This window comes from Arvicola amphibius, chromosome 5 (genome assembly GCF_903992535.2).
Source record: "Arvicola amphibius chromosome 5, mArvAmp1.2, whole genome shotgun sequence".
NCBI lineage: Eukaryota > Metazoa > Chordata > Mammalia > Rodentia > Cricetidae > Arvicola > Arvicola amphibius.
Window position 1 is genome coordinate 148,232,461 of NC_052051.1, and position 22,965 is coordinate 148,255,425.

General features: G+C 42.9%; 1 protein-coding gene across 5 annotated transcripts in view; it reads left to right on the plus strand.

The window, feature by feature from the left end:
• The window catches only part of Dym (dymeclin), a 267,246-nt gene that overhangs the window by 19,395 nt on the left and 224,886 nt on the right, over positions 1-22,965 (plus strand). For all 5 annotated transcript variants that reach the window (XM_038330159.1, XM_038330164.1, XM_038330163.1 and 2 more), the window contains 4 exons: positions 5,221-5,411; positions 16,167-16,219; positions 18,389-18,482; positions 19,603-19,736. In XM_038330159.1, the coding sequence (XP_038186087.1) occupies positions 5,272-5,411; positions 16,167-16,219; positions 18,389-18,482; positions 19,603-19,736 (421 nt within the window). In that variant the 5' untranslated portion in view covers positions 5,221-5,271. The remainder of the gene's footprint in view (positions 1-5,220; positions 5,412-16,166; positions 16,220-18,388; positions 18,483-19,602; positions 19,737-22,965) is intronic.

Genomic DNA, 22,965 nt, shown 5'->3' on the forward strand with positions numbered 1-22,965 from the left:
TGACTGGAGTGGGAAACTAAAGCACTGCTGATGTGAATGTTAGTTGGTACAACTGTAAGATACAAATGGTTCAGATATCAAAAGTCTGTAAACTCCCTAAATGTCCATCAGCAAAAGTATTCTTCAGTTACCACTGCTTTATTGGACCGTTTGAGAAGGGATGAAGTTCTTCACGTATAGACAGAAATGACTGTCAATGCTACCCATAGTTTCTGTGTCAACAAAGTGAAGAGGCTTGTATCACAGGCCACGGACAGTGTAAGCAGGGCAAGTGCACGTGGGACATCTGAGAACCACACCCCAGAGAAACTGATAACTGTGTCCTCTGTCTTGAGAAATTAAATGGCTAGGGCATGGGACAACAGAGTTCCTTTCCATGGTGTGTCCTTTAGATGCCATATCTGAACCAGGTCTCAGAGGGAAAGAAGGCAAATTTCTCAGTGAAATTTTGTTCTCTTGAAGATGAACCATTCATGTACCTGATAAACTCCAAAGTATGTAGGTGGAGGTTAGCAGAAGGCTGCTTGTTCCTGGCTGCCCAGACCACGAAATAAGCACACAAAAACTATATTATTTGTGATACCATTTGACCAATAGTTTAAGCATATTTCTGGTTCACTCATATCTTAAATTAACACATTTGTATTAATCTGTGTATTGCCACATTGCTGTGGTTTACCAGCAAGGTTCTGGTGCGTCTGCCCCTGCTGGCGGCTATATAGCTTCTCCCTGACTCAGCCTGTCTCTCTCTCTATATTTCTTCCAGCTTGGCTATATTCTGTTAAGCCATTGGCTGAAAGCAGCTTCTTTATTAACTAATAAAGGCAACATATATACAGAAGGACTTCCCACACCAAAAGTACATTGTTTTCACTGACTGCATTTTTGAAGCAGCATCTCCTGTAACTCAGGTTGACCTTCAAGTTGCTTTGCATCTGGAACTACTTAGTCTCCTGTGTATACCTCATGGTGCTGGGATTACAGGTGTGAGCCGCTATGCTTGGTTTTTTGTCTTTTGAACTTGTTTATTTCTATTTTATGTGCATTGGTGTTTTGCCATGTGTGTCTCTATAGGATCCCTTGGAACTGGAGTTACAGACAGTTGTGAGCTGCCATATATGTGGGTACTGGGAATTGAACACAGGTCCTCTGGAAGAGCATACAGTACTCTTAAGCACTGAGCCATCTTTCCTGCCCCAGCCACCACTCTGGGGATCAAAGCCAGGCCTCTAGCATGCCATGCAAGCAGTGTACCAGCTGAGTACATTCTCAGACATGTTTTCATGGACTCCCTTAAGCTACCATAGGGAAAGTAAAATACTGTTCTTTTTCATTTGAAGCAAACTGTCATGCTTCTCATATCTTCTAATCTGACATCATCTTATTCTTTAATAAAGCCTACAGAAGCAAAATCCTGTCTGTAGAGAGCCAGGGGAGGACAGACATAATTGCTTATGCTGGTAAACCTCTTTCTTAACCAACCCATTTTTACCCACGCACTTGGAGGTGTTTATCCAGGATATTAGTGGTAGGTCTACAGTGTTGACTGCTAATTAGCATAGTCTCCTGATGTGTAGCTGTAAACAAATTGTTATGGCCTCTTTGTTTGTTTGTGTCTTAGTCACTATTCTCTTGCTGTGAAGAGACACTATGACCATGGCAACTCTTAGAATGGAAAATATTAGTTGGGGCTGGCTTACAGTTTCAGAGGTTCAGTCTGTTATTGTCATGGCAGAAGCATGGCGGGGCACAAGCAGACACGGTGCTGGAGAGGTCACTAACAGTTCTACATCTGACTACCAGGAAGACACCAGGAAGAAAGAGACACTGACTTGAGCCTTTGGAACCCCAGAGCCCACCCCCAGTGACACACTTCCTCCAGCAAGGCCACACTTACTCCAACAAGGGCATACCTCCTAATCCCTATCTAGTCCCTTGACCAAGTATTCAAATATATGAGCTTATGGGGGCTGTTCTTACTCAAATCACCACAGTTTGCTTTTTCAAAAACCTTCAGTGAGACTTAGTCTGAGGTCACAGATAACTGGACAAGTAGAAGATTTTAAGCCAGTATTGTGGCACACATCTGTCCTGCTAGCACTTGGGAGCTAGGAGGATTGTGAATTCAAGGTCAGGATAGGCTACAGTGAAAGACTTTCAAAAAAGGGTGGCAGAACTTGGTAAAAAGGCCCTCCGGTCGGTGGAAGAAGACGAGGGCTGTTCTCCACAGTGTTAGTGGCTAATGGCTTGAATGGAGAGTTCTAATACATACTTTGGGAAACCCTGGTGCATATTTTGCTGTTAGGAGAGGATCGTTTAGTTTTTAATTAGCAGAGATCATGCCTCAGATGAACACTGGTTAGTGTGCTGCCATCGTGGGAGCTCCTTCAGGTTTGAGTGAGATTTGAGCGGGTTAAGTCATCTCTGGACACCAGTGGAATTGGCAGAGCATCCTCAGATACTGAGTGGCATGTAAGATCCTAATATCTGGTTGTGTGATAATGTAGGCACTGCGAAAGGAAGTGAATTGCTGTGTAAAATGAGCTTAGCTGGTCTGTAAGAAGTGAAGAAGTACCTGTGAGTCTGATTTGTTGGAAGCTTTCTGACAATTGCAGATTAGGTTTTTTCTTTTAAGCATTTATTTATTCTTACATTCATATGTATGTGTGTTTAGCCTACATGTATGTATGTATCACATGCATGCTTGGTGCCCATAGAACCAGAAGAGAACATCAGATCCCTTGGAACTAGAGTTAAGCATGGTTATCAGCCACCACATAGGTGCTGGGACCCAAACCCAGATTCATTGCAAGAGCAGCAAGTGTTTTTAATCAGTGAGGCATCTCTCCAGCCCTTGAAGGTTAGATTTCTGAATTTCGGTGTTTCAGTTCGTCTTATGAGTCTTTTATACTTTTTAAACACAGCAGAAGAAAGTCCTGTGTGCTTCTCACCTTTCACCTAGTTTCTCCCTGTGTTAATGTAACTGTAGGATTGGCTGGGCACGGTGGTGCACACCATTACATTAGTCCCAGTGCTCGGGAGGCAGAGGCAGGGAATCTCTGAGTTTAAGACCAGCCTGGTCTACAGCAAGTTACAGAGCAGCCCCATTTCAAGAAACCCTGTCTCACAAATTCAGACACACACACACACCCCACACATATATACACATGTATGTTTGCATGTATATGTATATAACTTTAGTATGTTTTTGTTCCCCTAATTCAGTTTGTTGCAGGTATTTTCACTCCCCAGATAGGAATTGTGAGTGGTGTGGAGAAACTCTTCCAGTCTGGCAATTCTGGTCCCTTTTGTGTCCTTAGGGGCTAGCCTCAGACTCAGATTTTGTAGCTCTAACCCTAACCCCTGAGGATTCAGTGCTCTTAACTCCAGTTCAAGCAGACACTGGAACATTGTCTCTCTGAGTTTTAAGCAGCAGTAGCCAGAACCGCAGGTGGCGCTGGCTAATTTTAGGGCTCCCGATATCTTTGCCCTGTAGCTGCAACTCCTACAGCTCTCAGGCTCTTCAGTCTGTGAGACAGTAGTATAGCTTACGGGCCTAAGGTAGCTCAGACCCTTGACCCTGCAGGGTTGGCAGCTATATGAACCCCCTCCACAGATTCAGACATATATAATCTCTTGGCTTCAGCTCTTCGCCGTCTCTCTGCTCCCTGTTTTTGCCCCAGCTGCTCTCTGGACTTCCAGGCCACCTCTCCTGTTATTGCTACAACAGTTGCTGCCACCGCTCTGCTATTTTCCTCTCTTTGTGTTACCAGCTTAGCCATGTCACTAGTAGGGTGAAGGTCAGAAGTAAGCAGAAATGGCCACTTGAAAGCTTGATGTGGTGGCGCACCCCGAGATCCTAGCATATGGGACATAGAAGTAGGAAGACCAAGAGTTCAAAGTCATCTTTGACTACGTAACAAGTAAAAGACCCGCCAGAACTACATAAGATATTGTCTTGAAAATGCAGGAACCAGGGGGATGGAGAAATGGCTCAGCTTTTAAACTCCAGTTTCAGGGGCTCCAACACGGTCTTCTGGCTCCTGGTGGGCACTACAGGCATGTGGTGCACAGATTTACATGCAGGCAAAATACCTATACACATGAAATAAATATCAAGCTTTCAAGTAAAGATACATTTGACTCCTTCCTTTCTTCTTTGTAGCCCCTTTATCTTCAGTTGTCCTATTACTCTGAGACTCCACATACTGTATTGAATAGCTGTGGAGGGAGTGGACAACCTTGTCTTGTTCCTGATTTTAGTGAAAATGCTTTTGAGTTTCTCGTCATTTAGGTTGATGTTGGCTGTGGGCTTGCTGTATTTCGCCTTTATTATGTTGAGGTATGTCCCTTGTCTGTAGTCTTTCCAGGACCTTTATTATGAAGGGACATATTTATCTTTTTTTTTAAGGTTTAGTTTATTTTTTCACTCAAGCGCATGTGTGCATCTTTGTAATGGGATCTTTGTATGCACACGTGTGTGGGCAGATGTCTGCAGAGACTGAAAAAGAAGGTGGGTTCTCTTGGAGCTGCAGTTACTATCTTACCTGGGTGCTGGGATCTGAACTCCGGTGCTTGTAACTACAGAGCCGTCCCTCCAGCCCAGAGCTACGTGAGATAAGCACAGATGGGCAGTTGTGTGTTTGTACTGACTCTGGTAGACTGCAGTCCCATTTCTTCCCTTGGGATTTTGGGTCTGGGGTCCAGTGTATTTGCAGATTGTAGTAGGGAGGCCGCTTGTTGGTTCCTGGCTGCTCATCAGCTCAGCCCTGAAATACTCACACAGAAACTATATTATTTAAAACACTGCTTGGCCCATTAGCTTTAGCTTCTTATTGGCTAACACTTATATCTTAATTTAATCCATTTCTAGTAATCTGTGTATTGCCACGTGGCTGTGGCTTACTGGGTAAAGTTCCGACGTCTGTGTCTGGCAGGGCTACATGGCTTCTCTCTGACTCTGCCCTTCTCTCTCCCAGCATTCTGTTTAGTTTTCCCCACCTAGCTCTTTCCTCTATAGCTCTGCTATAGGCTCAAAGCAGTTCCTTTATTAACCAATGATATTCACAGCATACAGAGGGGAATCCCACATCAGCAGATGAAGAGAGCTGTGTGGGCCTTTAGAGGGGGTGCAGGCTTATCTATCTGTCTAGGTCAGTGTTATCAAAGTGTGGCATTTATTTTGAACGGTTTGAATATTCTTCCCATTTTTTTTATTAGATTGTCTCGTGGACATGCCTATGTGAGGACGAGTTGTCTACTGCACAGAAGATGGGATCGAACAGCAGCAGGATCAGTGACCTTCCTAAAAATGAGTACTTAAAAAAGCTATCAGGCACTGAGTCTATCTCTGAAAATGACCCCTTCTGGAATCAGCTCTTTTCGTTTTCTTTCCCTGCGCCAACCAGCAGGTAAGCCTCTTCCTGGAGACTGAAAATTCTGATAGGAGGCTGTGTGCCGTCAACATGCTGTTTTGCAGGGTTCTTTTGCCCTCGTTATGTGCTTAGCAGAAACTATGGAAAGAAGGAAAAGTGGGATGTAGTTTTGAACCTGTCTCTTTCTCTATCCAGCTCGTTTGCCAGCAGCATTGCTGTTGATTCCTAGAGGCAGTGGTGAAGCTATTTCTACTCATCCTATTTAGTCTGAAAAATCTGTGTAAATACAAACGGTATCTTTAAACCATTCTCTCCCTTGCTTTCTCTTCCAGTTAAGTAAAATCTGTCATGCATATGTAAGCATATAAATCATGGCTTTATTTTTTTTAATGGCTTCAGAGTAGCCTTTAAATATGTTTAATCAGCTTTCTGTTTATGGGCATTTAGACTGTTTCTAGTGTTTTGTTACTTCATAGTGCTATGTGTATTGTTTCACACGCATATAAATTTATCTCTACTATGCGTTCCTGGAAGTGAAATTGTTGGGTCAGAATTGTGTGTGCATTTGTAATTTTAGTAAGTATTCCAGCTTGTTCCAAGGAAGCTTTACCAACAAACCACAGTATCTCAGAGGCCTTGTTTTTCTCACTGTTGTCAGTTTAAAACCTTTGGACTTTAAAAAATATTTAATTCTCTCCCTCCCTCCCTCCCTCTCTCCCTCCCTCCCTCCCTCTCTCCCTCCCTCCCTCTCTCTGTGCGTGCACACATGTACGTAGGATTCCCTGAAGCTGTAGTTACACTTGGTTGTGAACTATCTGATGTGATTCCTGGGAATCAACCTCCAGAGCAGCGAGTGTCTGTAACTGTTGAGCTGTCTCTCCAGCTCCTTCCCCCTTTTTTTGTGTTTTGATAATTGCTAATTTAACAGGTAAAAACAGTGTCTCATGTAAACTGTTACAAAGAAAATGATAGTTACATGGTAATGTAGGGTAACTAGAATTTTGACTTCTCAAAGACTCAATAGCTAGGTTTTTCAAAAAATGTAGCTAGAGGTAGGGACCATGTCTAGTCCCTGACCTCTGTGAATGTGTAACTTTATGAGGTGAAGGGCAGTGAGGGCAGCAGGTGAAATTAAGCTTGTCCCTCAGTTTACCTTGAAGTGAGGAAGTTAATGTCCAGGAGGGCCAGTGTGAACACAAGGATTTTTGAAAACGCAATAGGAACGGAGGGAAGACTCATCAGTCGTGTGATGTGTCATGACATGATGTGCCCTGGACTCAGCCTGGGCCTTGCTGGTTTTAAAGGAGGGGATGTTGACTCAAGATAAAGGAGCAGCCTCTGGGGGCTGAAAGGGGTGGGGAAAGGTTTTCTTTTTTATTGTTTTACACCACTGTGTTTGTGTTGACTTTAAACCACCCCTCCCCATGCATTAGCCTGCATGAATAGTCTAGTAGACATGTATAGATGGTATCTTATATGTGGTCTTCTGTGACCTGCTTCCTTTACAGAATGGTCAGATAAGCCAGATACTTTCCATTGCTCAGTTACTTTCTGCCTTATGAGTACACATTTTTTTTGTTCATTCATCAGCTAATAGATATTTCTGTATTTGGTGGGGTTTTAAATTTTTGAGACAGGATTTTATTTTGTAGCCTAATTATTTGATTATTTTTTTTAAAGCCGTCTTAGACTGGCTTCAAATTCTCTTTGTAGCACATGATGACCTTGAACTCCTGATCCTCCTGCCTCTACCTCACAATTGTTGGGTCTAGAGGTGTGCATAGCTGTGCCTGGTTTATCCGCCTTATTTGTTTTCTTAAAGATTTATTTACTTATTATGTATACAGTGTTCTGTCTGCATGTGTGCACTGTAGGCCAGCAGAGGGCACCAGATATCACTATTTGTGAGCCACCATGTTACTGGGAATTGAACTCAGGACTGCTGTAAAAACTGTCAGTGCTCTTAACTTCTTGAACCTTTTCTTCAGCTTTCCTTCCCCACTTTAAAGCATTTTGAAGTAAATTAGTGAAGCAGAGGTAGTATGCTTGTTAAGTTCTGTACTGCATGGGCTGTGTAGTAAGACCTTATCTCAAAGAGAAAACTCCCGAAACAAGACATGGGCTGCAGATATGGCTTCAGAATAACCATTCTGAGTGCTTTTTGCTCCTATAGGGGAACAGAGTTTAGTTTCCTGCACCCATGTCAGGCAGCTCACAGTTGCCTGTAATTCCAGCCAAAGTATCTCAAGCGCTGTTGCAATATCCTGTAGTTTTTCCTTCTGCAGAGGAAGATGTTTCTTAGTGTTATTGTTGTGCAGCCTGTCTCTTCATGTGACACCTAGAATCCTCCTGAGACATGTCGTCTCAAATACATTCTGCTCTGAGGAGCGTTTCATTGTCCAGGCTTCAGAGTTGTAAAGAAAGCAGCTGAAGACAAGTGTCTCCTATACCTGTAATTTTGTTGTTGGCGTTATGTGTGCCTGGAATGCAGGCCTAGCTATCCCTATCTGCCTCTTTACGCCTGAACTGAGGTTTCCTCCCAGTAGACAAAGCTGACTGCTTGAGGTTCTGATTCTTTATTACAGTGTTAAAGTCCTGTGTGCCCTTCCCAGTGCTGTATCTCAGTCTTCTCAATGTTTGCTTTCATACAAGGTTTTCACTGACTTCCACTACTATTATTTACCACGGCCTGCAGCTCATTTGGACTTTCAGCAAGTAGTGCTGTATCGTCGGTGAAACGCAAGTTACTGATTTGCACACCCCCTGCTTGCATGCCTGTCTCCTTATCTTCCAGGGCTGTTGATATTATAAATTCCAGGAATATGTTAAAACAATAGGGGTGAGAAGACTCATCCCTGCGACACTCCTATGATTGTCTTAAACTGATCACTTAGGTCTCCACAGACTTTGACTCATGCAAAGGTATCTTTAAAGGTATTTTCTAGTATTCTTATGATTTTTTTTCTGGGTATCTGTAGAACCTCATTGTTTCCCAAAGCCATAGAGTATGGAGGGTCTCATTCTTTCTTTCTTCAAGGAAGTTGATGTTAGTTCAAAAATAACAAGGGTTATCTTAAAAGTAGAAACTGAAGAATGAACGTAGATTGAACTAACTTTCTGATGAACAATTTCTATATTGGAAGCAAGTCATGCTACTTTTTAAATACAAAGGGTCTTGCTGTGTAGCCCAGCTGGCCTGGAACTCTCCATCCTCCTGCTTCAGTTCCCCCACCCCCAAGTGTTGGGATCGCAGGCATGAAGCAGTGCCTGTTTGCCATGTGACTGGTGAGCTGTTTAGAGCATGAGCTCCCCGTCCTCTGCTGCAGCATGAGAGCTGTTCCCTGCACTGGCACTAGGTGGTGCTGAGGTAAGGCAGAACAGCAGCTTCTGACACTGGCTCTTAAGACTCAGCACCAAGGAACTTAAGTTTAAAACTTAAGTACAGAGGGGAAGAAACACCTAAGCATGGAAAACCTTTAACCTGCACCTCGAGTAGCGAGGCTGACATTGTGTTGCTTTCATCACTTTCTCGAGTTTTCTCCTCGCCATGGTTTGTCTGTCTAAGGAACAGCCTGAAATAATTTGACTAGCATTGACTACTTCAGTAGCTTCTCACTTTTCATTAGTAAAAATAGAAGTGTGATGAATTTCCTTATAAACAAGTCTTTATGCATTTCTCATTGTGTGAATAGATGACTTCGGTTTTTTTTTTCCCCACTTTGGTTTTTTGAAACAAGTTTTTTTCTGTAACTTTAGTGCCTGTCCTGGAAATAGCTCTTGTAGACCAAGGCTGGCCTCGAACTCACGGAGATCCTCTGCCTCCCGAGTGCTGGGATTAAAGGCGTGCGCCATCACTGCCCGGTGTAGATGATCTTTTTATGGCTGTTTTTTACCTGTAAAATAGTCCCTTAAAAAATATTTAGGTGGGCTGGGGAGATGGCTCAGAGGTTAAGAGCACTGACTGCTCTTCCAGAGGACCCGGGTTCAATTCCCAGCACCCACATGGCAGCTCACAACTGTCTGAAGATTCCAGTTCCAGGGAATCTGACACCTTCACACCAATGCACATAAAATAAAGTTAAAAAAAAAGATTGAATTCAAGAAAAAAAATATTTAGGTAATCTTTAATTAGAGAAAGTTATAAAATATAGAAACAAAAATCATGTCTATTTACAAATACCACATACCACTTTTAATATTTTATATATATATATTTTTTTACAAAGATGTATGTTATATTACTTTTATGTAAAGTGTTTGTATAACAAATATATATACAAATATATTTGTATAACTACTCCCAAGCCTTCATTTCCAGGATCTTTATACCATTGAAAAAGAAGTACCTTGCCTGCTAAATAGTACAGACTTCCCTCGCTTTTGGAAAACAGCTGGACATTCAGCAGTTGCTCTCTGTTGATCAATGGCAACGGGTGCCCTAACACTGAGCTCTGGCTTCTGTTTCTTCAGGCTTGAGCAGAAGGTGGGCTCTTCCCAGGGCTGGGGGTCCAGCAGCTTCATCCATCCAGCCTTGTCTGGAGTTGTGGCTGATGACATTTGGAAACATTTTCTCCTTTAGTGGCTAATATAATTGATAATCTATCTTTATAATGAGACATATTTTCTACAACTTTTCACATTATATTGGTCAGATTTTTACTTTTTTGTCACAATTTAACGTTCTGCTCTCTAGATCACTCTTGCAGAAAAGGGCAAAGATGTTTGTCATGCCTGAGGGTTGCAGCATGGGATTTAAAATGAGGAGGTTTTAAAGTATACAGAGTGATGTGCCTGGCCTTCATGTTATTTAATTTCTTTTGTTTTTGTGTGTATATTTTCACATTTTATCTATTTTCTTTAAGACAGAGTCTCACTATGAGCCCTGATTGTCCTATAACTCATTATGTAGAAGACCATGCTGGCCTCCAACTCAGAAATCTGCCTGCTTCTGCCTCCCCTGTGCTGGGAATAAAGGTCTATGCCACCACACCTGGCTTTGTGTGGAGTTTTGTTTTGTTTTGTTTTGTTTTTCGAGATAGGGTTTCTTCGTGTAGCCCTGGCTGTCCTGGAACTCACTCTGTGGACCAGGCTGGTGTCCATCTCACAGAGATCCCCCTGCCTCTGTCTCCTGAGTGCTGGGGTTAAGGTCATGTGCGACCACTGGATTTTATTTGAAGATTTTTGAATTCTGTTTATGGTGTGTGGTGGTCTATGTACTTGAGTGCTAGTCACAATGCTTCAGACTTCTAAGTGCTAGAATTGTAGGTGGGGACCACCAACCACATCGAGCATTGCCTATAGTTGTTTGATACAATTTCAAATGTTTAAACACTTTAAGATTATTAAATGATGTGGTATATTTCCCTCTTCTGCAGTGGGAGAAGACAGTGTAGCATTGATAAGTTATTCGTTAGTGTTTGAGGAATAAATACATGGAGACTTGACTTGTGAGTGTCCTTTGTAGTTGAGGACAAGGGGTTTCACGCTGAGCTCTGTGCTTGGTCTTTTCTCTTCTCTTCTTTTCTTTTCTTTTCTTTTCTTTTCTTTTCTTTTCTTTTCTTTTCTTTTCTTTTTCAAGACAGGGTTTCTCTGTAGCTTTGGAACCTGTCCTAGAGCTAGCTCTTGAAGACTAGGCTGGCCTTGAACTCACAGAGATCCGCCTGCCTCTGCCTCCCAAGTGCTGGGATTAAAGGCATGTGCCACCACTGCCTGGCCCACAGGGTCCTTTCTACTTGTGGTATTGTGGTTTGTGCACCTGTCATGTTGGTGGTGACATCCTTCCTTTGCTTTAAGGACATTGGACTCTCAAGCTAGGTCATGAAACTGGATAAAAAAGGCCCGACACTGAGATGTGGCTCCAGTCCGTTCCCTCTGTTACGTCGGGTACACTTTGCTTCCTGTTAAATGGGCAGAGGTTAGAAATCCATGTGCAGTGTGGTTGTTCTGTTAATTGATGGTAGTAGTTAAATTATGAGGTGGTATGCGTGGTGACATGCTTGGTGGTGACCACTCTGAAATTCAGTGTCTGCAGAGACACTCCATGTTCTTGCTGTTGGACTCCTTCCTAGGTCTTTGATTTGGTATATTCTTTAGGTGGAGTGGTACTAGGATTTTAAAGATTATGTACTTGCTGTGCGCTATGTCTCCAGTTTACTCTGCTGGATTGAGGCTTGTGAGCCTCATATGCACACTGGGGTGCTCTGTTGCCGGGAGGAATATAGTGGTGTGGGTTTGAGTTTTGTGCAGTGCCTGCCTGTTCAGGGCTCTCTCGCTGACACTGTTGTCTCTGACCAGTCTTTTCTGGGACCCATTCTTCCTAGAACTGAACTTTGACGATATGTGTTTGCTACCTCTGAGGCGTAACTTGGATGAGATGTGACTGTGTTGTGGGTGTTTGCTGTTGGAGTGCTGGAGTGAAGGCTTTTAAGGAACTGTGTTGAGAGAAGTTGCTGTTAATGGCAGCTGTCACTAGGGAGATCCAAATCACAGAAAGGAAGGGATAGATTTGAAGTACAACCCAGAAATGGCAGTGTAGGACACTTAAGAACTTCTATATGATTGTGAAATTTTTTTTTGCAAGAGTCTTATGTAGCCCAGGCTGGCCCAGAGCTTGCTTTATAGCCAAGATTGGCCTTGTACTCACTGGGGTTATAAGCATACATCTCCATTTCAAGCTTTACTGTAGATACCTTTTTAAAAAAGATTTATTTATTTGTCATATAGACAGCGTTCTACTTGCTTGCACAACAGAAAAGGACACTAGATCTCATTATTGATGGTTGCTGGGAATTGAATTCAGGAACTCTGGAAGAACAGCCAGTGCTCTTAACCTCTGAGCTATCTATCTAACCCTACTGTAAATATCTTAATAACCATGTTCTTGATGAATTAGTTATATGTAGAAAAGCCCAATGAAGTTCTTAATATTGTGGAAAAGCCCTTGGACTTTGTCTGTCTGTCTGTCTGTCTGCCTGCCTGTCTCTGCCCTTCTGATGTGTGTAGGGGACAGGGAGAACTTCCTGTCATTCTCCATTCTCTTTAGTTTTGTTGTGCACTGGGATGGCACCAACAAAACTGACACTGTCACTTTTGTGACTGTTGGATTCTGTCACAGTTGTTGTCGGACTGATGGCAACAGGGTTGCTTCAGGACCCAGTATGGTTGCTTATTTAGAGTTAGTTTGGTATTAAAACTTTGACTATGAGATTATGAATTTTAAATATTTATCTCTTATCTATCAGGTAGGTTTCTTAATTGACCTCCATATATGGAGTTCATGTACAGAGTAAGTTTGAAGTAATTTGAGTTAGGATTTGCTGCCTCTTCTTACTTTTTGCATTATTTTCAATGTCTCAGATCTGACTTTGGAGACATTTGGTTTCTGGCTGTAATTGTCTTGGAAACACTGGCATCTTTCTGAAGTACCGTTTTACTTGTATTTACTTCAAATGATAATTTGCTCATTGCCTCCTGCCAGAATAACTGAGCTTGTCTGTTTGAAAGTGCTGGGTACCTAGAACCAGCCACACGACCACCACCCAGCCCAGTTGCTTTCCTCTGCGCCGGGGCTCCAAATAAAGCAGATGGCAAAGCACATTATTTCTTAAATGCCCCGAGAAGTTTGGACAACTGGAGAGTAGCGGGATGAGAGGAAAGAAAGTCTGTCACAGCAGTCAGTGTGCTTGTTTGAGTTCCTGTACAGCGTGGTTCTTGATCTTCCTAACCCTGCGACCCTTTAATAGAGTTCCCCAGGTGGTGACCCCCCCCCCCGACCATAAAGTTATTTTACTTTACTACTTCATAACTGAAATGTTGCTACTGTTATGAATCTTAATATAAACATCTGGTACATGACCTCAAAGGGGCTGCGACCCACAGGTTGAGAACTGCTGCTTTACAGACCCTGAAAGGAACTCCCAGAGGTAGAAGCTGCAGGCCTCCAGCAGCAGGGCTCTGTGACTTTCAGTCACAGGCAAGGCTGTTGTGGAATATTATTTTAACTATGTAAAGATGTGTTACATTTGCTTGTGCTGCGGAATACTTTAACAGTGTAAAGGTGTTACTTTTGTTTGTGCTGCATCTGTTTAATTACGAAAAGATGTGTTGCTGTTTCACCTTGCCTGCCTAGGGCCCCTGATTAGTCTAATAAAAAGTTGAACAGCCAAGGCTACAGAGAAACCCTGTCTTGAAAAACCAAAAGACAGAAAGAAAAGAAAAGAATTGAACAGCCAGAGAAAGGATAGGCTGGACTGGCAGTCACAGAGAATAAGTAGGAGGAGAAATCTAGACAAGAGAGGAGAAGAAGAGAACGAGGAAGAAAGAGAAGGACACATCTGGAGCCAGAAGCCAGGCAGCTGCCAGCCAGACACAGACGCAGAGAAAGTAAGATGTACAGAAGGAAAGGAAGGGAAGAAGACCCGAGGCAAAGTGTAGATGAAGAGAAACAGGTTAAGTTCTGAGAGCTGTGGCACAGGCGTTTAATAAGGCCAAGCAACCGATCAGTCTCCGTGTCGTGATTTGGGAGCTGGCTGGCGGCCTAGAGAAAGCCTGCTGTACGAAGTGGAGGTGCATGATGCATGACGTACTTGCCTGTTTCTGTGGAGCATGAACGGGGCATGGAGGATGCTTTTTCCTGGAAATGGTTGCTCAGATGGAGTCTCTGTATAAGGAGAACCAGGCTTTGTGGGCCTCATCACAGAAAGGCAGGTATTAGCAGCCTGGCTAGCCACAAAGAGCAGCTTTCCAAAGGAGGTGGTATCATCCTGAGAGGGAAATGCTTCAAAAGATACAATACATTCTTGGGGCTGGAGCGATGGCTCAGCTTCTGTTCTTCTAGATGACCTGAGATTGATTCCCAGCACTCACACCAGGCAGTTCACAACCACCTGTAACACCAACTCCAGGAGGATTTGACATCTGGCCACCGTGGGCATCTGTGGCCGGGCACGGGTGTTTACATAATTTAAAATAATACAAATAAATTTAAAAAAGATAGATTCTTTTATATTTGCAAACAAACACCTTTGAAATATTTGACAAATATTTAAACTTAGGTCACTTCCTTCTTGACCTGATGGACAGAGATGGCACAATGGCTGAGATCACCAATTTACAGGTCTTGAAGATGACCTTTGTTGACTGACCTCCATGTTCCAAACATGGCAAGGTCTCTGTGTCTTTGCCATGTCTCTGAATTCCCATATTTTAATTTAATAATTTCTTTTTCTTGAGACAGGTTCTCACCATGCTGCATTGGTTGTCCTGGGACTCTGTGTAGAACAAGCTGGCCTTGAACTTTGCTAGAAAGATCTGCCGTCTCCTAAGTGCTGGGAGTAAAGACTGCAGTCCCATTAAAATAATAATAAAAAAAGGGCATGATTGTGCACACCTTTAATCTCTGCACTCTGGAGGCAGAGCAGGCTGATCTCTCTGTGGGCTGTATGGAGAGACCGTGTTTCAAAACGAGTAAACAAAAAGTTTACTTTCTGTGTATGTTTTGCCTATATATGTATCCGAACCACATGTGTGCCTGGTGCCTATGGCAATCAGAGGAGTGTATCAGATTTTCTGAAACTAGAGTTATAGGGGTCTGTGAGCCGACATGTGGGTACCGGGAACCCATGGTCTTCAAGAACAGCCAGTACTCTTAACCTTGAACCCCTCTCTTTCTCTGCAGTAACCCCCACCTCAGTTTTTTTGATACAGCATCTCTGTATAGCCTTGACTGTCCTTTGCACAGCCATGCCCAGCCTTATTCTTTGCCCAGTTTTAAACTGGATGTTCTGAAGTTGTTTCTACTTTTGAGTTGTAGAAACAAAGCACACAAACAAAAAAACAAGCCAAGTAGTGGTGGCATCTGCCTTTAATCCCAGTACTCAGAGGCAGAGGCAGGTAGGTGGATCTCTTGAGTTCAAGGCCAGCCTGATCTTCAAAGCTGGTTCCAGGACAGCTAGGGGCAACACAGAGAAACCTTGTCTTGAAAACAAACAAACAAAAAACCCAAACTTTTCACTACTGTATGAGTGTGCTTTTGCTTTTTGTAGATGCGGTCTTACTATGTTACTGTGGCTGGCCTGGAGTTTATTATGTAGACCAGACTGGCCTCAAACTCTTGATATCCCCCTGCCTCTACCTCCCAGAGTGCTGGTATTTAAGGTGTGTGCCACCACACCTGACTTTGTTTTTCTCGGTGCCTGTGAACCCCTGAAGCTTGTATTCTTTCTTTTCTTGCCTTATGTTTTCAGTTTTCTTTTTGTTTTATTTTGTTGTTTTCATTGTTTGAGACAGTGTCTACACCATAATCCAGGCTGCTTGAAATTCATTGTGTAGCTCCTGTAGTCCAGCTTGGCCTTGAACTCATGGCAATCCTCCTGCCTCAGCCTCCTGAATTCTGGGAATTACGGGTACCCAACACCACTCCTGCCTTTCGCTCAGCCATTTGACAGTACTGAGAGACCATACTGGACACATCTCCTAAGCATAATGTCCGTTCCCTGAGTGACTACAGGGCTTGATTATTACTGCTTTGGAAGCAGTGCCTTGTATTCTGTTTAGGATTACCCATGCCAGGTCCTAAATTCACTGAGGCACCCCAAGCTCTTCTTTCTCGTATCTTGAGAATTAGAGTAAATTTTCTAAGTATACTGAAAATTGAAACTTTATTTTATATTGCTAATTCTATTGTTTACGATATTCTTGTTCTAATTTATTTCAACTGATACATTTCATTATGTTAGTATGTACATATCTAGTATTGTGTTCTAAATTACCTTTCTTCTTTTCTCTCTGCAGTACTGAGTTGAAGCTGTTGGAAGAGGCAACCATTTCAGTTTGCAAGTCTTTGGGTAAGGTGTGAGGGGAGAGGAAAATAGGGAGGTTTTCAAAATTTCTGTTAAAATTATGATAGTGTAATATGAGTTGAATTAATGAAGCAACATTCTTGCTTATGGTGATGACAACAGTAATTATTTGTCCTTTGACTCTGGTCAGTGTCCCCTATGTAGGGGACCTGGCTGGGTTCCAAGTGTGGGCCCCATATCTGACTTCCCTTGTATATTCTTTTTTAAAAAATATTTATTTATTATGTATACCATATTCTGTCTGTGTGTATACCTGCAGGCCAGAAGAGGGCACCAGACCTCATTATAGATGGTAATGAGGAATTCAACTCAGGACCTTTGGAAGAGTAGGCAATATTTTTAACCACTGAACCATCTCTCCAGCACCCCCCCCCCTTTGTATATTCTTTAGAGTATGTATTTGCAGACCTGCACATTTACTTAAAGGTATATATATTCTGATCTCTGTCTTTGATACCCTTCAACATGTCAAGAAAACTCACGTAGATACAGAATCTCCAGATCTGCATGAAAACAAATCCTGGCAGCTCAGCCCAGTGTGCTTCATTGCTTACATTTCTGGTTCAGCAACATCATGACTCTTGAATTTACATTGAAAATCAGTGGTCATGCCTGGTGGTGGTGGGGCAAGCCTTTAATCCGAGCACTCGGGAGGCAGAGGCAGGTGGATTTCTGTGAGTTCGAGGCCAGCCTGGTCTACAAGAGCTAGTTCCAGGACAGGCTCTAAAAGGCTCTGCAGGTTTCTGCAGAGAAACCCTGTCTTGAAAAACAATAAATAAATAGATAGATAAATAAGAAAAAAATAGAAAGAAAATGGTTGTGTACTTGTCTCTGCCATGGCTTCTACTTTGCACCCAGGAATTAAACCTTGTGAGCTTTCTTCAGCAGTAAAAGTAAAATTTGGCCGGGCAGTGGTGGTGCACGCCTTTAATCCCAGCACTCGGGAGGCAGAGGCAGGCGGATCTCTGAGTTCGAGGCCAGCCTGGGCTACAAGAGCTAGTTCCAGGACAGGCTCTAGAAACTACAGGGAAATCCTGTCTCAAAAAAAAAAAAAAAAAAAAAAAAAAAGTAAAATTTGACCTAAATAGTCTCCTGTGAATTCTTAGCTGTTGTGCTTCAGAGCTTGCCATGCTGCCTAACAGTGGCTTCCTAAGCTCAGTTCCTCGGTCATCGCTAAGGACTTGAGCCAATGGATAAGGATGTGTCCTTGAGCAAGTAACAGCCTATAGATGAGAATATGGAAGGTTGGACTGGAGTGATAACTCAGCACCTAAGAGCACTGGCTGCTCTTCCAAAGGACCCAGGTTCAATTCCCAGCACCCACATGGGAGCTTATGACAGTCTATAATTCCAGTTACAGGGAACCCAATGACCTCTTCTGGCCTTATCAGGTACACGCATGATGTATAGATATATGTGTGAACCAACCATACATACATAAAATACTTTTTAAAACATTTGAAAAGAATGAAAAATTATAGTAATATTGGTTTTTACTTCACTTGAGGTTACACTTTTTCTGTTTACTTTGCAAGTAAATTTTGATTTGTAATTATGACTATGTCTTAGCACTGTTCTATTGTTGTGATGAAACACCTTGACCAAAAGCGAGTTGTGGAGGAAAGAGTTTATTTGGCTTACACTTAACAGTTTATCACCGAGAGAAGTCAGGGCAGGAACTCTAGGAAGGCAGGAACCTGGAGGCAGGAGCTGATACAGAGGGGAACTACTTACTGGCTTGCTCCTCATGGCTTGCTCAGCCTGCTTTCTTATAGAATCTAGGAGCACCAGCCCAGGGATGGCACCACCCACAATGGTCTGGGTCCTCTCCCATCAATCACTAGTTAAGAAAATGCTCTGCAGGCTCATCTACAACCCAGTCTTACAGAGGCATTTTCTCAGTGAAGGCTCCCTCTCTCTCTGATAACATTATCTGTGTCAAGTTGACATAAAACTAACCATCATAGACTATGTGTCAAGTTGACATAAAACTAACCATCATAGACGAAGAGTAGCATTTTCTCTCATTGCTTATTTTCTCAATTAGATGTGAGATTGTCAGTAAGAGAGGTCAATTGGCAGTTTCAATTTGACATTCTATAAATGATATATGCTCAGTGTTAACTATGTTAATACTTTTCTTGTCTCTTGCAGTTGAAAATAACCCTCGAACAGGAAATCTTGGCGCCTTAACTAAGGTCTTCCTTTCCAGAACCAGAGAGCTCAGGCTTTCGGCAGAATGCCAGAAGTAAGCTACCGTTTACCGGGCACTGCGGCGTACTTAGTGCTGTGAGGGGTAGTTTTCATTTGGTGGGAGAAGTAGGCTGTGATCTTTTGAAAACCCCTGTGAAGGAATTACATTCTTTATTAAGAGGAAAATAGTAAACGTTTGAAATTGTTGGTATGAGATTCAGGAGTTTGATTTCATCATTTTGGTTAATTGTTAAGATTAGATTTTTTTAAAGTTTAGTAATGATACAATTCTTTGAATTCAGTTTTAAAAATTAATTAATCTTAATTCTTGTTATAGTTAGCATATAAGTGGCTTTTATAGTGACATTTTCATGCATGGGTGTCATTTACTTGCTCATGCTCATCTTGTCATTGTCCTCCTTTGTTGTGATGGGACTGTTATCATAAAAGGCATTATCATTGTTAATCTGGTTTAAATGCCGACTTAGACCTGTGCTATCTCATCCCACATCTGCTGTTCTTCTGTCCTAAATATTGGATGGGGCAGTCTGATTGTTTATGACTGGGGCATTGACTTTGTTTGCTTGTTTGAGACAAGGTCTCACTCTGTAGCCCAGGCTGGACCTTGACTTCTTGGCATGCTGTGCTTTAAGCCTCCAAGTGCTGGGATAATAGGTGTGAGCCACCATGCTACTCCTATAAAATTGATTTAGAAAGATAGTATTTTAAAGATTATTCATTGCCTTGCTTATAAATATATCAAATCCAGTTAAAATTTTCTTGTTATTGATGCAAATAACAGCACTGTATTATTTTACATTGTATATTTGTGACTATTCTCTTTATGCTACCATGATTTTAGCTCTCTTTTGTCTCAGTTGCTTTCATGTGGGACAGTTATAAAATTAAGGACAAAGCAGTTTTACCTACAGGTGCCAGTAACGGCTTTAATTAAGTAGATTTCACTCTGTACAGAATGCGATCTGAGAGAAAATACAGTAACTCACTGGCTCAATATGACTATAAACCTTTGAAAGATGGAGACATTGTCTTATTATAAGTAGGCTCTGCAAAACCACTCACAAATTATGAAGACATCATGCACTAGAAACAAACTGACCTTGTTTATTTATGATTAAACTGAACTTTAGGTGATTCTGGTCTTTCTGTTTTAGCCACATCTTCATCTGGCAGACACATAATGCTTTGTTTATCATCTGCTGCCTGCTAAAAGTGTTCATCTGCGAGATGTCTGAGGAGGAGCTGCAGCTTCAGTTCATGTATGAAGAAAAGTCTCCTGGCAGTTACAGTAAGTAACCAATAAGCTGCTGATTTTAAGATTAAAAGTAGAATTTGGGGCCAGCAAGATGGCTTCTGACAGTGGGAGCCTGACAGCTGAGTTCAGCCTTGGGACCCAGGTGATGGTGGCAGGAAAGAGCCTCTCACATCACATGTGCACGCTGGCGTGTGTGCCCACACATACGCACCATACGCACCTAGTATTAACTTAGAAAATTCTGGTTTTCCTGTAATGACTCCCACTTTTTCTTTAAAAAACACTAGGAGTAGGGGCTTCCCCATCTGACTCTTGTGTCAGTTATGTGTCTTGCAGCTGTGACAAACACCCGAGAGAACAGGGAAGGGAGGGTTCATTTTGTCTGGAGTTTGAGGGGACATTGTCATGGTGGGAAGTTCTGAAGCAGGAGCCTGCCGGTCATGTTGCATCTGCAATAAGGACGCAATAAAGTGCTCATCTGCCTTTTGTCTTTTTATTTGGTGTCGTACCTCAGTCCATGGAACAGTGCCACCCCCTTAACAGACCTAACCTAGGAACCCGTGACAGACATGCCCGAAGTATGTCTGCTGGGTGACTCCTGCCAAGTCCAACCAGGGTTAAGGATCACAGAGTTCACTCCTTGTCAACCTGACAAACATATCATTTAGCATTTATTCTTATAATTTTAGATTTACTTCTTTTATGTGTATGACTGTTTTGCCCCGTGTATGTGCACCCTGTGTCTGAGGAGGTCAGAAGCATTGAATTCCCTGGAACTGGAGGTACAGATGGTGTGAACCACCATGTGCATCCAGGTCTTCCGCCAGGGAAATCATGCTCCTAAGCACTGAGGCATCTCTCCAGCCTCTTACTCTGTGTGTGTGTGTGTGTGTGTGTGTGTGTGAGCGCATGCCATACCATGGCCTGCAGGTGGAGGTCAGAGGACAGCTTTTGGGAGTCAGTTTTCTTCTCCTGTGGGATCTGGGGCTCTAACTCAGGTCATCAGGTTTCTGTGGCAAAGGTGCCTATACCTGTAAAACAATCTTACCTGCTCTCAGATGTAACACTTCTTTTGCCACAGACTTCCACCTCTTATCTCCATAGACTCAAAGCCCTTTCATGATGCAAAATGCATTCAGCCCATCCTCTGAAGTTTTCATTGTCTTTAATAGTGTCAACACTGTCTAAAAGCCCAAGCAAGTCTCATGAGACTCAGGGGATTCCTTAACTGTAAGCTCCTATGAATCAAAGCAAGTTCCTTAGTTCCTCTCCATACTGCTACAGAGTAAACATGTCTATTTGAGCAGGGAGGAGTGGCAGCGTAGCAAGGAAGGACTGGACCAAAGTCAGATGGGAACCGGCAAGGGAAACACCGAATGCTGTGTCTCTGCACCTGCCTCTGCCTTCCGAGTGCTGGGGTAAAAGCCATGAACCACCAGTCCAGGCTTAACATTCTTTCTAAAAGTTACATTTACTTATTTGTGTGTGTGTCCGGGCACGCACGCGGATGTTTTTGCTGGAGTGTTTTTCCTCCTGCCACCATGTGGGTCCCAGGGGATTGAACTCTGGTCATCATTCTTGGCACCAGTGCCTTTTCCTGCCGCGCCATCTCACCGCCCCCATAACTTCACATTCACCCCCAATCAAGTTTGTAGGAGATAGGCAAAATGAAGCCTGACTCTGCCAGAATATGACTTGAATGTCTTGTAGCCCACTTCTTGAAATGGTCTCTGTCTCTGACTGAAACTTCATGAGCCTCGTCTACGGTCTACATCTGCCTTGGCAGTCCCAAAAGAATAACCCACTAACGACTGCTTACAGTAATCAAGGGCTTTTTGAGCCCAGAGTCCCCCTCTTGAAACCGGTTCCAAGAGCCCATGACCATGTGGTTGAGCTTATCACAGCAGTGGTCCCACTCAGCCAGGGCTAGTCATGGATAGTGCCACCTGCATTTAGGGATAGCCCTTCTTCTCCCCCCTTTCCATCAACACAGTATCAAATCTTACAAATATGCTCTATTTCTCTCCTTTTTGAGACAGGGTTTCTCTGTAGCTTTGGTGCCACACAACATCTCCCCCCCTAAATTTTTTATTAAACAGAAGACCCTCCTCTGTCTTAGGTCATCTCAGAAGAGTAAACCCTTACCCGTCTTTGGGAGGCCCCTTCCCTGTCTTGGGTGGGCTCTCTTCTGTAGAAGTTTCCCGTCTGTGGAGGAGTCTTCATTGTTGGTGCAGTATTTGCAACCAAACCTAGAGTATGTGCAAGTTACTGGCCAGTAGGCTCAGAAGGACTTGGTAAGTGACCATATGCTGCATTCTCATGGGTTGTCTGATCTTACACAGGATTCAGAGATGAATGCCCATGGCAATAGGCGTTAAGATTGCCAGCAATATGGTCCCCAGTTACCATTGGACCCAGCCTCCCATTTGGGCTATGGTATTCTACCAACACTTTGGCTAAAAACAGTTACAATCTGGTGTGCCAATTGTAACATTTCAAGGGCTTTTCAGGTAACCACTGAGTTGTTTCACCACGTAAGAGGCATTAGCAATATTAACAAATGTCATACAAATGGAATGATAAAAGTGTGAACAAGACATTTGTTGTACTAGCCATAAGTCCACCTGCTCCTACAATAGGGCAGTCTGTTGATTTTAATTCGAAAAGTCCAGATTTAATGTGGACACTCAGGGCATTCCGAGTCTGGAGAGCATCGTTGACTTGTCTCGCCAGTTTATCCATGGTGTCCGACACCAACGATGTTTGTGCCACTGCCAGTCCTGCGACCATCGCTGCAGCAGCAGACACCATGATGACAGCAACCACTGCAGCTGTCTCTCCAGAATCTCGTTTCTCTCGATACAGGGTCATCTCAGTCTGCTTAGCCTTTTTGGTAATTGGCAGTGGTATGATGACTGGTATGGGAACCAACAAGGCAGCCCTGGAGTGGTCATCCCAGCAGTCGCTCAGGCCACAGTTTCTGAAAGAACAACCAAGAATATCCTTTCCCCCCAAGGTGCTATTCCATACTACAAAAAGGAAAAGAAAAAAAGAAAGAAAACTAAAACAAACACGGGATTTAATAGTGCCTGGGCTCTCAGAAATATTCCAAAAAAGAAAGATAGGAACTACACTCACTTGTATAGGATTCCTTTAAAGTAATATTCATAGCCCAAAATATGTAACAAAGCATAAAGCATTCACAAAGGAAAAGATTTGATTAACAGAAGCCTGTTCTATTGCCATTTTGCTTAAAGCAGTT